The sequence below is a fragment of the Oenanthe melanoleuca genome, chromosome 7 (assembly GCF_029582105.1).
Source record: "Oenanthe melanoleuca isolate GR-GAL-2019-014 chromosome 7, OMel1.0, whole genome shotgun sequence".
NCBI classification, from domain to species: Eukaryota; Metazoa; Chordata; class Aves; order Passeriformes; family Muscicapidae; genus Oenanthe; species Oenanthe melanoleuca.
The window spans coordinates 13316641-13331679 of NC_079341.1; the positions used below are offsets into that span (position 1 = coordinate 13316641).

At 36.8% G+C, this 15039-nt stretch overlaps 1 protein-coding gene across 2 annotated transcripts in view; it reads left to right on the forward strand.

Moving 5' to 3' along the window:
* RAPH1 (Ras association (RalGDS/AF-6) and pleckstrin homology domains 1) overlaps window positions 1-15039 on the forward strand; it is an 83562-nt gene that overhangs the window by 41327 nt on the left and 27196 nt on the right. The window contains exon 5 of one of the 2 annotated variants that reach the window (XM_056496902.1): window positions 7705-7779. The exons of the other annotated variant lie outside the window; for it this stretch is intronic. Within the exon in view, the coding sequence (XP_056352877.1) occupies window positions 7705-7779 (75 nt within the window). The remainder of the gene's footprint in view (window positions 1-7704; window positions 7780-15039) is intronic. 2 annotated transcript variants of the gene reach the window in all.

Consider the following 15039-nt stretch of genomic DNA (forward strand, 5'->3'; position numbering starts at 1 on the left):
CATGGTCAAAATTATTGCTGTCCACACAAAAGATATGAGAGCACATGGTTGGGGGAATGGCTGAACTGCCTCTTTCTTGCAGCAGTTTAGTCTTAAATTTCCAAAAAGCAATAGTGAAATCAAGCTTGAACTGAATGTTCACTGGCTTTTGCAATCCTTTCTGTCTTAAGTAACCTGTGTTCAGCAGGGAGGCATCCCAGGGAGGTGATGGACTAACCCTGAGTGTGCGTCATGCATACAGAGCAGCAGTTTGTTCATTTGAGATGTCCACAGACATGTTACTTAAATTACAGTGAATTTCAACAGGCTTAGTCTATCAGGACTGGCATGAAGTTATAAACATCCCTAGTATTTAATAAATACTTGCTGTAAGTTAAGATTTCAAATATTTTTTTATTCCAGTTGCCTGCAATGAAATGGAGTCACAGGGGTCCTAGGAGGGGGAGGGTAGGCTACTCCTGAGCACAGAGTAATTGCACAAGATTCTCCCTTCCCTTGTCTGGCTCCAACATGTTTTGCAGCAGTCAGGCACTGCAGCTTAAAAAGTCTGCTGTACTCTCCCACCATGCACCCAGGGCTGTCTTTGTTTTAAGAGTAGGAGTGTGCAATCCAGCTGAAGGCCTGTGCTCTGAGAGAGGTTGCGGCCTCGAGGTCTTTTTACTTGTGATGCGCCAGGCTTCACTGAGCCTTATGGACTACAATTTTAATTCTGAAGGCTTAGTCCAGAAAAATTTAGCTATCTTCTCATGGGAAAGCACAAAGCAAGACTTAGATTATTGGCAGGAACATCATCTGTTTCATGATCAGATGTGCAGAGGTCTTTAAAAACATCTGTTTTTTAAATGACACACACCTTCCTTTCCTTTCTTGGGAATACTTTGTCTAATGTAGATGACTAGTAATCACCCTGTGTCCAATCATGGAAAAATTCTCTTAGTAGTATCATTTGACAAAATTTTTGTAAGCACATCTAGGATGACCCTGCTAGAGCAAGGAAGGTTGAACTAGATGACCAAGTGTGGTCCCTTCCAGCCTTACTCGCTCTGATTCTGTGAAAACGTTGTGTGCGAAGGGTCAGGCAGCTCTGTTACCCAATGCTGCTGCTTCAGTTTCTCAATGCCTATTTTCCTTTTCTGAGATTTTAATAGGAATGAACTGTAACTCCTTTTGCAATATTTTTTTTCCAATATCTAATCTAAACCTCCTCTAGTGAAGCTTGAGGCCTTTTATCTTGTCCTATCTCTTGTTACTTACTAGAAGAGACTGTCATCCACCTGCCTACAACTCCTTTTAAGCTGGTTACAGAGAGTGATCAGGTGTCCCCTGTGCCTCTTTTTTGCTAGGTTAAACAACCCCCTTTGCAAAGGAAAGCAGAAAATTGATATTTTTAGTTAGACATTTGTCATATTGTGTCCATATGAATAAGTTCTGTATGAATACATAATCTCAAAGAGACTGGAAAAAACCTTCACCATCTTTGGGTCAAAATTACAGAAATATTTTTAATCTTTAATTCTTGAGTTTTCTTTTGGAAATAGTAGATTCTAATTCTTGAAGCTGGACTCTAAAGAATTCAATGTAGGGATGTAGTTGAAATGGAAGCTATAGTAATCTTTTCAACAAAGTTTTGCAAGCATATTGCTCTGTATTGAACACTGTATACTGACTTTCCCTGATTTTTAGTTTGTTTCTTAGGGACAGGGAATGCATTTTAAAAAGGATTTTGTAGTATTTCTCAACCATTATATTATCCAAAAGAGTGGCACAAGAGTGCCACCAGCTGGTTTAATTAAACATGTGTGTTTATTAAACTGTTAAAGAATTTTGCAAGAAACATGGCAAGATAATTACATGTCCAACTCTTCAGTGTGCTCTTATTGCTTTTTTTTTTTTGTACTAAGTTATTCTGCTGTACATGCCTTGAGTGAATGTTGTCTTTGAATGTATCAAGAGTATTTAACAAGAAAGGAAGTTTTCTATTTAACATGTTTTAGACATTACAACAGCAAGGTAAAATACTTCAGAAGATCATGATGTCATCTTTTTCTTACTATTCCCACCCCAGTTTTTGATCATTATTTGTAAACTGTCAGTATAAAGAACATATGTGACACCTTTCAGACTGTATTGTACTGTTTTTTAATTCTGTATGCCTGTATTCTCAGCCCTTACCTTAAAATCAAGGAAATTAGGTACAACTCAGTCTCTTAGTGATGAGACTGAATCTTTTTAAATTGATCCCACTTTTCTCAACCAAGTAACCATCAAACATAACAAGAAAATAGATCAGTGTTCAGATTTTGCAAAAATATGCAAGTAGAATTGAAGAAAGGAGGCCATGTGCAATGTTACTTATGAACCAGTGGGCTGCTACCATGGCAGGATGGGCTTCAGACCTTAGCTAGACAGCTCAGTTTATCACCTCTTCTTAAATGCTTTTCTCAAAATCCAGCTGTCAGTTACTGCCTGTAAAAATATATCTAATATACTCAGTAATTCAGTGATAGTTTAGAAATCATTTCAGTTTCAGTGTGTTTTTTTGAAACCAACTTTCAGCCTAAGACCTCTTAATCTCGAGAATTAAAACAACTCAGTGAATATTACGTAATGGAACTGACAAGGATAATAGGTGACAAAATCTTGAGGTTTTAGCCATGTAGAGCATTACTGGTCATTTAGTTTAGTGCAACAAATTATATTCTGAAAATCTGAAAGGTATTTTCATTTTCCCGGTAGCCTGTCTGTTCTATCATGTTTAGCTTTGTAGGTTTAATATTGGTGATGGGTATAAATATTTCTGTATTGAGAAAAATATCTGGCATAAGCAGCTGCTGTTTATTTAAGAACTGTGTTGAGTTTCCTGAAAACACTGAAAGGCGGTTTTCAACAGCTGGCCCATGAACGTCTGGTATTTAGATCTGAAGGTAGTGGATGTTACTTTTATGTCTTCAGAGAAAGGATATAGGAAATCTTTGATGCTCAAAAATTTGGAGCAAGACATTAGTCCCATGTTCTTATAAACATCAAGGCTTGCTGCCTTTACTGAATGAACTGCACATGGACACTATTAATTTTTTTGAACTAACAGTGTCTAGAACTCTTAAGCGTTAATGCTAATTTTACTCAAGTTTAGTTTTCTATGTTGCTGATTATCCTCAGCAGCTAAAGTTTGTTACAGAGACATTAGTAGCCTTATTTGGTTTTGTTACTTCAGATATTTTAATCATCATATCTGAATTTTTGTAAGTAAAATTGTTTTTGCACAAAAAAAATTCTGTGCACGGCTGTTTTGACATCCCTTGAGAAAGGTATACATTTAATTTTATAGAAAGTTAGTTTTCCAATCAGCACATATTTTTTAGTGTTTTGAGGATTTTTTTATTATTAAACATCTGTGGTTTTCAGTGTGACTTGAAATAATTGCTTCTAGGAGTTAAAATATGACTCTTCAAAACAGTCATCACTGGCTGCTTCTACATGGTATAAAATGGTTTTCCTGGCTTTGATCAGTTTTCTTTCATTATTTTTCACTGTTCAAGTTTTTAAACTAGGTTGAGTTCCTGCAACTTATTTTGAAGTCTGTTCCATATTATGAGGCAGGACTAAACCAGAAGTGAATAGCTTCCTATGTACTGTGTTAAAGTTGTCTCCAAAAGAAGTGATTTTGGCTCAGAAAAGTTGAAACCATATTTGGTACCTGATGGTAGGTTTCATCTTTGCTTGTTTGAGGGAAAGGAGAGTACTTTTTGAAAATTGTATAAAGAAACAAACCAAGTGAGTTTTGGGCCACAATGTTACTGCCTGGTGTGAAGTCTGGTAGCAGGATTTATATTGACAGATTCCATGTGACAAAAGGAAACCTTGTGTTGCCTCTTAAGAGTCCTCTTAAGGCCCTGTCACTTTTAACTTCCTGGATGCTGACTGTGCCTGTGGTATTTTGAGTTCTGCCTGACTAGTAGTGATGCTGGATTAACTGGAATCCTGAGTGGAGTCTGGCTACCTAGTAATCATTTAAAATATCAAAGGATTTTGGTTTTAAAATTCTTCTTAATGACAGGTAGATCCCTTTTAGGAGAAGATTTTAACATCTGCTAGTGTCTGTAAAGTGAATGGTTTTTTTAATACATATAATGGAAATAACTTTAACTCTTAATTTTTACTGCATTTACAGAAATAATTTTATACAAAACTTATAACAAGGTATGGCTGTTAGTAATGGCTGGATTTCAAGAAAGCTATGCTACACATAAAAAACCACAAAAAAATCCCAACATCTAGTAGAAGTAAAGAATTGTAGGTAGCCTTAGACTGTTCACGTGTTGTATACTCTTTGTGTTTTCGCCCCTGAGTGCTGACCTAGAGATATGTGATCTTTCAAAGAATTTGATAAATTGGCCATCAGTTCTTTTGATTTGGTGCTATTCATGTTGAATTAGCTGCACTGAATATTTTAGTGACTGTAGGAATTACATACTCTTCTAGCACTGTTAACAATCTGCTTCTTCTACAATTTCATGCTTAGTGTAAAGGACTGCATGGTTTTGTCTTCTCTGAAGCTGTTATTTATTTTGATGCTTCCATTGTGTTTCAGACTACTTTTACCTTCCAATCACATTTAATTCTGGTTGTATGACAATTTGAAAAAAACTTTAAACTGAAAATAGCCCTTATGAGAAATGATGGTCTTGTACTGAGGAGCTTACAGCTTACTGCAGCAGGATAGAAAAATGCATGGCATTGCAGGAGTGGGAGGGACACATACTAGTTTATGGAATAGGAATTGGTTTTATATCCTGGATGAATCTGAAGTGAGGCACTGGGGGAGAGATGGCTTTTGTTGCTAGAACTTGAATTCTCATTGTTGTGATGGGAGCAGGTGGAAGAACAGATGCTTTTCATGGTAGAAGAGACTAGAAATGTCTCCCTAGGAGTAATTAATGTTTTGGTTTTCCTGGATGTCATTGCTGTTCTTTTTAGTCTAGTGAAGTACTTGAGGAAGAAAAGTAGGTTAATCTGTTTGGCAAGATCAGGCATTTATATTGTCAGAGCTTTGATACATATTTCAAGTCCTTAAGTGGAGAGGAAGAGTGGGCTGTTTAGATCCTCTGTGTGAACCATTGTGATTGTACTATCTAGAAAAAATAATAAAATATTTAACTTCCCCTGAACAATGGAATATTCTAAGAGCAGCATCTGTTTACCTCAAAGCTTGATGTTTGACCTGAAGTCTTCCTTTGAAATAGACAAAATGCTTTAAAATTGGATTGTGAAAATAATACATTGTTCCAAAATGAAATTTAGTATGTTATATACTGGTTTGTGCATGCCAAATATTTTTAAAATTTTATGTGCATGTAGTTAGTTTAGCTGAGCTATAATTTTTAATGCTTGGGCTTTCCTGTTCCTTTGCTACTTTTTCTCATTCTAATTTTTGGGTATGTGCAATATTGCCAAATTTGCTATAGGGTAGGAAGAAGCCATGCACAAAATATGTCTGGAAAAGAGATGTTGCTTTCCTGTTTCTAGGCATGTTAACTCTGCAGCAACAATTCACATAGGTAGTTGTTATCACACTGGTGTACCATGTTTTACTGGCCAACCCCTGTTCCCGTAAAATATCATTATCAAAGTTTCAAGTGGCTGCTATCTTGTAAAAAGGATATGGCATTCCCATTTTTGGGTAGAAGTTCCTTAGTAGTATAGATAAAGTAGTTATCTTAGTAGTAGAGATAATGTAGTTAAATACAAGGTAGAAGCAGCCAAGATGACAAAGATAGGAAGAAGGTTAATAATTTGCCTATCTTGACCTTCCCTGTAGAAGAAATATTCTCCAGCAAATAGTATTTCCATTAAGGAGAGATTCAATACCCTGTATTTATCCTGACACTATTGTTGACTTAGAGGCTAAGGCAGAAGGTGACTAAACTCTAAGGAAGAGGCTCCAAGTTTAGTACATTGTAGTGTTCCTTCTACTGCAGTGCTCCAATCACCAAGAAAGTGATTCATATTAATCAGTCCATGATGATTGACAAGAACTCTATGAAGAAACTCTTAAAATAATTTCCTTGAACTTGTCACTGGATTTTTATGTATAGTTTTGGTGGTTGAATTGAGCCAAGCATTTTATTCTGCAAGTTATGTAGCAGTATGTTGTAATGATACCATCATAAACTGACTCTATGGGAAGTTAAAGCCTCTGTGTAAGAAAGGATACAATTTAATATGACTGTAAATAATTATATTTTTTACACACCCTCAGTAGTGTGGCTTGAGCTGCCAGCACTAAAACATGTGATGTAAATACAAACAGTAATTAATATGCAAGCAGAAAAATAATTTACTCTGTAACATAACCTGTATCTATATTGGTGGCTGAATACCCAGGTGGAGCTTTGGCTGGAGCCTGGTTTAGCTTCAAATGCTGTATAGTCTTCCCTGAGGTGTACTTTTAAAGCCTCCTTGAGATCCTTAATTATTCCTCCCAGCATGTAGCAGTCACATCAAGTAAACTCTCCCTGCAGGAACTGTATTCACCAAACTATTTGATACTGCCTTGCAGGAAGTTGCAGACATGGGCCCTTTTTTTTTTTTTTTTTTTTTTTTGAGACTATACCCTATTGTGGCACTGAAGAAGAGATGGGATTCTGTATTGCTAATTACTAAGCAAAAGTATAGTAGGCATGTATAGTCATACATTGTTCTGTATAGTATTGAAATAAATTAAACAAATAAGGCTGAGACAATTGTAACCACATGGGACAAAACTTGCAGTGTGGTGGTGGTACACGGAAGATTTACTTTGTGCTCTTTCAAGTTGTTTAAATGATCTTGTTAAGTACCACAGTACTAATCCAATTTCCTTAGCAGACTGCACTGTGTGGTTGTGCAAATCGCTGCATGATGGCTTTGTTGCCTGTAGCAGGTGCTGGAGAAGATAATTACTCTGGGATCTGTCATTAACTGATTTCTGTCTTTCTCTACTGGTTGCTTCCCGTCTATTGATTTTGCTTCCCATTTTGAAAACAGATGAAAATATATTTTCTGCGAATTTATCTTCCCAAGAGAAGTACGGGGATTTGTAATTTTATAATTTGGGCTGTACAAGAGAAGAGAAACTTAAGTCCTTTTAGAAAAAAGGGACATGAATTTAATGAATTTTAAGTCAGGTTGGTTTATTGTTGTGGTAATATCTATCTTCTTTAAGAATGAAGCAACAGCCTGTGTAGAAAATGTAAAACCAGGATGTCTCCCAGATGACCAGTTTATAGTGGCTCTGTGTTTGTGTAGTGGAAGTAGAATGTTTTGTTTTAGAAGACTGGACAGGATTTTGAAAAACATTGTAAGAGCGTATTTTTTTTACTTTTATGGTTTTAAATGTCTTCACAAAAAAGTTTTCTCTTGCAGAAAAGAAACCAGTGGCAGGTAAGCAAAAGTTTTCTTAATTCTATATGTGACATTTTGTACAGGAGAAGATTAAAATAGTGTCTTCTATTAGCACAGATATTATTAGCATAATATTAGCTTTTACATCAGTGTATCAGGCTCATAGTATTTGGAAATGTTCATGTTTTTATGGGAGTGGAAAAAAGTGATGATGTAGGGGTTTTTTCTTTTAAACTCAGCTTTATCTTCTGTAATCAACACCATAAAATTACTATACTGACTTCCTTTGACTTATGTTCTTTCTCTTTCTTTCTGCACAAGCACTCCTATTTGGACAGGGAAACCTCCCTTCTTCTGAGAAACATTGCAGGAAAGCCTTCTCATTTGCTGACCAAGGTGATGATGCTTCTTTCTACTGTATGTGACTATTTCTATGTAGAAAGAATGCTTTTGGTGTGTGCTATGCTTCTCCACCCCTGCCCTTTCCTGGAACTTCTGCATTTACTTACATGATTTTCCTGATTATCCAAGGTGCTTTTAAAGGCTGAATTGTATTGTTTGTTTCTGGAGATTTATCAAAGTGTTCAAATTCTTGACAAATACAGTCATATTAGCAGGTAAAATGCCTTAGTTGAAAAGGAAATGTACTGAGCTGGAAGTTCTTTTGTTCCTATTGCCGTTCACTAGTTAAAAAAAATCCTAGCTGTGAAAAATATGGGAGTGTTTTAAAAGCCATTAGTAGCCTTAAAGTAAATTCTCTTGCTGTTTTGAAGATAAACTATGGAATATTTTTTATAGCATTTTGAATGTTGACTGAATGTAATATGGGGAGAATATCCTAGTAAGACAGTGGTCTAATGAGCCGGGTATGTACAAATCTTAATTATAAATTTAGTTTCTTTACAGGAAAGAGGTCAGTAATACACTAGAAGAACAGAAATTGTCATTCATTTTGCTAAGAATTGTATCTTCTATATGTATTTCCTTTTGGAACTAGAGGACAAGGGATGGAGCAAGCTATAAATCTCTGATGAAAATACAGACTGGGATGAAGGACAAGCAGCTTCATGTAGCTCAGAACTTTGAATATTTGGTGGCTGAGATGTCAGATATTCTCTGATACTAATACATACTGCAAAACTATTTCTGTGTTTTTTGGTTTGTTTTCTTTTAAATTCCTGGACATTCTAGTGGAGAGACCTCAGGCAGACCTGAAGTAACAAAATGCAATTTGGTGACCTCAAAACAATAAGGATAATGTTCACTGGGCATAAGTAGTCTGTATTTAGCAATAAAAGTTTAGAACTAGTTTATTGCTTTTTCATATATACCTTAATATTCTTCTCAAAATGCTGAGCATGTATCTTGACAACAGATTTTCAGGCTGTCTTCCAGAGGAGTACAAACAGCCAAAAGCAAGTAATCTTCTTCTCTTGTGATTGTTTTGCTTAAATTTTAAGTCCATTCTTCTGCCTTAACCCACCCTCAATAGCTCTTGGCCCCCTGCACTACCCAACAAAGCAAACAGCCACCAAAACAGCAATTGGCTTGATTGCATATAGATTAACAACAGCTGTGGCACAAACAGAAACCACAATTCTCTTTCATCTCCATATGTCTTCAGATCCTCCCTTCTGGTTGTTTATATGTGGGATGAGTGTTAGTTACCATACAGGAACTTAATTTTGAAAAGTGTATTAAATATCCCTTTGTGTCATGTAACCATGGAGTAGCTCCTATCAGGCATTCTAATAAGCTCCAAAGTTATATGTTTGTATTTATAAATCTTTGTGTTGGCTAATTAGGTTTCATAGCTCTTTGATTCAGGTGCTTTTGGTCAGCCTTCTGGTTTCCTGAGGGTAATGTTGGTCAGCTTGTGACTGTTTCAGTACAGCTGTGCCTTCCACTTCTGACTCCTGAGCAAATAGGCCTGGTGTGCAACTTACTGGTTCTCTTCTGACCTCCTGCAAGCAGAAATACCTTTAGCAAAATGATGAAATGAAGGTCTGCTTTGCTGCTTAGATCTCCTCAGCTTGCTGCAACACTGGATAAGCCTCTGAGTGAAGCAGTCCCAAGAAATCGGGCATTTCCTTCTACCAAAGTGTTAGATTAGTTGACTGTAGGATCATATTGCATGCCTATGCTGGTGTCTCTGGTGTGTCAACTGTTTCCTACTGTCTTTACCTGTTTCTCTTTCTTCCTTTCTCTGCTACGTCTGCGTCTTATATTGAGATTGGAACCATTTTTGTCCTCTGCTAATATAACTAATTGTAAAGATTCTAGCCATGGCCTAGATCCCTTCTGTATGTCAATCATGCACACACACAGTTGTTGTGGCAGCAGAGGGCAGATCTTAGCACAGAAAATTATGTATTTGTTTTGGTGAGCTCTTCATTTTTAGATATAATTCCTGGTGGTTTTGGTCACACAGCATTCAAACTTTTTTTGAAAACAGAAGTGAAAGCATAAGTGTAAAGTAAGTTATTGAATATTGAAAATAAAGCAATGTAACTTTACTGTCAAGTCTGCAAACTTGTTTCCCTTTAATGAATATTGCAAACTAAGCTTAGTACTGTGAAATTAGAGTACATGCAATTAATTTTGAGATAATATATAAATACATCTCCGTTTTGGCCGTGAAAACAGTAATGTAACATGATGTATTTTGAACTGAATATTTCTTCTACTGTTCTGATGCATGTGAAACTACATTCAGGAAGACATATAATAGTGATTTAATGAAGTAGTGATTCAGATAGTATGTCAGCATCTGGAGGGAAAGGAACCATGTTATAACTTTTCTTCCCAAATAGCAGGTGTGTAGTTTTTCTTTTCTTCTTGACTTGAAAGACACAAATTCTTATGGATGTTTATTCCCTTGCTTTGTAGATTTTGGTTCCTGCACACTGTAATTCCATGAGTCTTTTGATTAAATCAGTTGTGATGTTTGCTTCATGCATCTTCAGCCACTGTGATTCAGATGTGCTCATTCTTGAATTAAGCATTTGTTTGAGATTTTTTTTTTAAAAATGCAATTTAAAAATGCAGCAATTGATTTCTAATCTGCAAAGAATGTAAGGACAAGCTAAAAACTTTCTGAAGAAGTTGTGATGTCCTATGTAACTTTAATGTCACCTTTTATCTTTTTTATTATGGTAATGATAATATATACTTTGTCATTATAATAAAAACATAATTTATATATTATTTATATTAATTTATTGTAGTTGCATTATCACACAGTGTTCTGAAATCTTATATGCCCTGTTCTGCGTATCCTTTGAGCTTTTTGTCCAACTCCTTGAGCTTTTTGTCCAACTAAAACTCCTGGCCAGTTAGTTGTAAAGTCTCCTCTGTTACACTATAGTCATCTTTCCACTCTCAGAATTCCTTTCTGTGGTTTCTAGGGCCTGTCCTTCTGCCTGGTTTGTTTGGGTTTCTTCCCCTCCCCTTCACTATTTTCCTCCTGGTCCCAGATCCCAGTACTGTATGTTGTGTGACTGTTTTCCCTGGTGAGAAGCCTGGCCTAGAGCTGTTACTAGGCAAGTCCTGCTCAGAGGCAGGTGGATGATAATGTAGTGCAGATGGTTGCTTCAAGGCATAAAAAGCCAGTGAAATTCCTTTGGATTTTTTATTTCATCGCCACCAGCTTTGTCAACTCTAGTTTGAGTTATCAGTCTCTGCTGATTAGGGCTCTGTTCTGCCATACCTTGAAGCATACCTTCTAAAGGGCACAAGTCTGCTTGGAGGTATTAACCACTGGTGCATCTGAGAGGTCAATACCAGATGCAGGATTTTTCAGCATCTTCCTCAGTGATATGGGGCCTTCTTTGCCCTTACAGAGTGTGGGGAAGAAGATCCCTTCTGTAGGAAATTGTGACAAGAGCCAATGTGACTTTGAGATACATTTAAAATGTAGCTGCTGCTTTCCAATTTCCATTCAGAAGGCATCTTCTGTTTGAATTAGGCTTCTCATAGCAAAGAGTTTGTGAGTGGTGAACAGAGAAGTAGAACAAAAGAAAAACATGGCACTACCCAAGTGTACTGACACTGTAAAATCTGAGAACTTTTCAGGTGAATAATTCTCAGACACAGCCCCTAAAATAATAGTACCACTTCACAGCCATTTCCATATTTAGTAGCATAATGCAATATGGTGGCAGTATCAGGCATGTTCCAGAGGTATAAAAAAGTCTGTACTAAACCGGGAGGAAAGAAGGAAGAAATGTGGGGAATCTACATTAGGGAGGATGAACCCCCTCACCAGGGTAAATGCACACACACATTTGGTGATCTTTCAGATACTCATGTCTTGCTTCCTTTTTTGCTTTACCCAGATAGAGGTTATTCAGAGTTATTATGAGAAGAACATAAACATATGTTTTGAGAATGATCATGAAATACTACTGTAAACACAAGTTCACTGTTTATAAATGGACTGCGCAACAATTGGAACATTTTTAGGGTAGGAGCATTCTGCTTGTGCTTTTGAGTTTATCAAGAAATACAAAAGAACTGCTCTTAATATTCACACCTTTGGGTTTAGTGCTGATCGCATACATTCTTGTTCTATTGTTCTTATTAATAAAAAATAAAAGCAATCAAGAGAAAAACTTCATTAATGAGATGAATATTCAGACTGATATACATTAAACATAAGGCTAATAAAGATGTCTTGAAGTTTTGGGCAATTAGGTACAAATAGAGATGCTGATACAGTGTTCTCTGGTAACAGGAACCTCTGTTTCAGTACAAGATCTGCAAGAAGGAGAGTCCTTGCAAAACAGGTGATAGCCTTTCTACCCAAGGCTCGACTGTAGTTGGGAAAATAAACAGTAGCTACCTGATTTTAGTACTTCAGAAATCAGTGCTACTTGTGTATTTAGTTATCTTCTTACCTGCATTCAAAGAAAAAAATTCAGAGAAAAAACCCAAATATTAAACAGAGAAGAAATTTCTTAATTTTATGCATTTTTTAGTTTATGTACCTTGCTAACTTAAGTAAAATGTGAACTTTGTTACTTACCTCTTACCATTCAATTACTGGCTTTTGTAAGTAGATTTGAGTGATGCCCCTATCCTCTTTTTTTTTTTTTCCATTCCATTTGTTATATCTGTAAAAGAGATTAGTTAATAACACTTTAAAAAAAGTAAAATGAAAGAAGAAATAAAACCTCAACCTAGAAATGAGAGGCATAAAATTGTTTGAGCAAGGTCAGCTCCACCATTGCATGCATCTTGAATCTTTAATGCTAAGACACAGCTGGAATATCTTGTAACTGCATATTTAATTGGAAACTGGAGGAGGAAACAATGTTTGTCATTATATTATGGAAGTCTTAACTAATTTTTTTGTGTCATTCTTTCTGTTATTTCACTTTAGGCTAAAATTATTCAAAAGCTAGTTCTGATATATAAATGCAAAGAAGGTAATTAATTTAAGACCGCTGCACTGAAGAGATTTGCATTTTCCATCTTAGTTCACAATGTCTGAATATTTTGGATTAACAGGTTCTATACATAAGTATGTTGCCAAGTATTCTTTAAATCAGGTGCAATGTTTTCCATAACCAAAAGTAATCTTAGCTCAAAGTTTCAAAATACAAGCATAACAATAGTCCCAGAATAGTCCTGTTAAGTGGGGACTTTTTTACAATTTGATGGTGATGTATATTGCTATTATAAGAGAATATCCCTTTCCTGCCAGAGGTGGAAATGACTCTCATCATGTTTTGTGTTTTTATGAAGTGTGTGTATGTATCTGGTTGGTGTGTTTCCAAGGCTTGCCTGTGCCTGTAAAGGCAGTCTAACAGAGAGTGGGTTGTGCTAGTCTGTCCTGCTGTGTCAGTTCTGCTGCAGATCAGTGTGTGCCGGAGCCGCGTGCCAGCAGCGCTGGGAGTGCTCTGTGAGCAGTAATGCTGTGCAGGGGAGCAGTGCATGGCCACAGCAGGGACTGACACTGTCTGTACCGCCTGGGAAGCTGGGGCAGTCCTGCAATTTACTGCATCTCTGTAATCCTTTAGCAACGCCATTACCCTTGCCAGTATTTGCTAGCAAAAGGGAAGCAAATACATGAGGGTAGATGTGGCTGGACTGGATGTGCTGGCCTTGTTAGTTGGTGGCATTGAACAGTTTGAATAGTTTGCAGTGGCAGTCGGGTATTTTTGCCATCTGTTACCTGTCTCCCCGTGCAGTGAAAAGGATTGTTGGCTTATTAGCACAAGCTGCTGGACTGCCCATGCTTCCTTCTGGATAGAAGCTGTGTTGCTTTCATGTACAGTGGGAGGAGAGACCTGTGTTTGTGTCTAGGTGCTGTTCTCGGGTGGCTTTGGGCAGGGACTGTTTTCTTGGGCTGTTAGGAGAGAAACAGAATACATGGTTGTGAGTTTTGGGGAGTTTTTAAGTTATTTTATTAAGAAATCAAAATACATAGTCCTTGCTTCTCCCATGAGACATTGTTTGCCACATCAGCCGCAATCTGAGCTTAGTTTATTGCTGCTCAAAATAGCTTAAAATCTTTGACTACTATACGCTTTCAGAAATTTTGAATTCTTGCTTTCTTTTCCTCACTGCGTTTTCCAGTTAGTAAATTCAGACCTCTTTTTTACAATTTTTTGCTTGTTGGAAGCAGTTTTTACTTTGGTAATTGTAATTCTGTTTTGGTTTGGGGTTTTCTAATTTAAACTGATTATGTTAAACTCTAATAAAGCATAAGGAATCCTGATCTCTGGGCTCATATTAAATTGAGTAGGAAGTGAAAAGTAATTGGTACACATTAAAATAGTAAGTCCTTAAAATCTTCTTTGGTCTACATATTTATCTGTTTTCAAAAGCATTTTAGGGAATGATGGATTATAAACTTTGAGGTCACCAAAGGTATTTTAGCTGAATTGGCACAGGTATATGAGAGGCCACAGCTGTTTGTTGCTTGCCCTGGAGTTGCTGCCTGTGCACTGTGGCAGGCAGGTGCTCCTGGTGCTTTGCACTGGTGTACAGTGAAATGGGCTGGAAAATTGTGCTGATTGGGTTAATGAGCAGCTTCTTTAAACCATGAATTATATTTTCTCCAAATATATGATAAAATAAGTCTTTTGCTTTTGCTGATTTCATGATGAACAGGTGCATAGCATCACTTCTAGAAACTTCCAAGTCTGTCACAGAATCACTGAGTAAGCTGAGTTGAAAGGGACCCACAAGGGTCACTGAGTCCAAGTGCTGGCCCTGCACAGGACATCCCCAAGAGTCACCCCATGTGCCTGAGAATGATATCAAAACACTTCCTAGCCTCTATCAGACTTGGTGCTGTGAAGCCTCATTTTTTAGTAACAATTTACTTCTAAACATTGAAGTGGTTAATGTTAATGAATAGGAAAAAATAAGTGATTCTTGCTATCATGGCATGATTTGTTTTTCATCGAGTGCTAATATGATTTAACCTTTCTAAGCTACAGGACATTATTGCTGTTGTGAATAAAAAGTCATAGTTCCCTGTAGACTAGTAAAAGCAACGTTGCTGGATAATTCAGTTCCCAGATAAGGTTTCAGGCTCACATTATTTCTGCTTGTGTCAACTTACTGGTTCATTTTATTGAGAAGAATTATGTGATGTTTTTTCTGGTGCGCAGAATGGCCACAGATGTGAAGGACCAAAAGCTA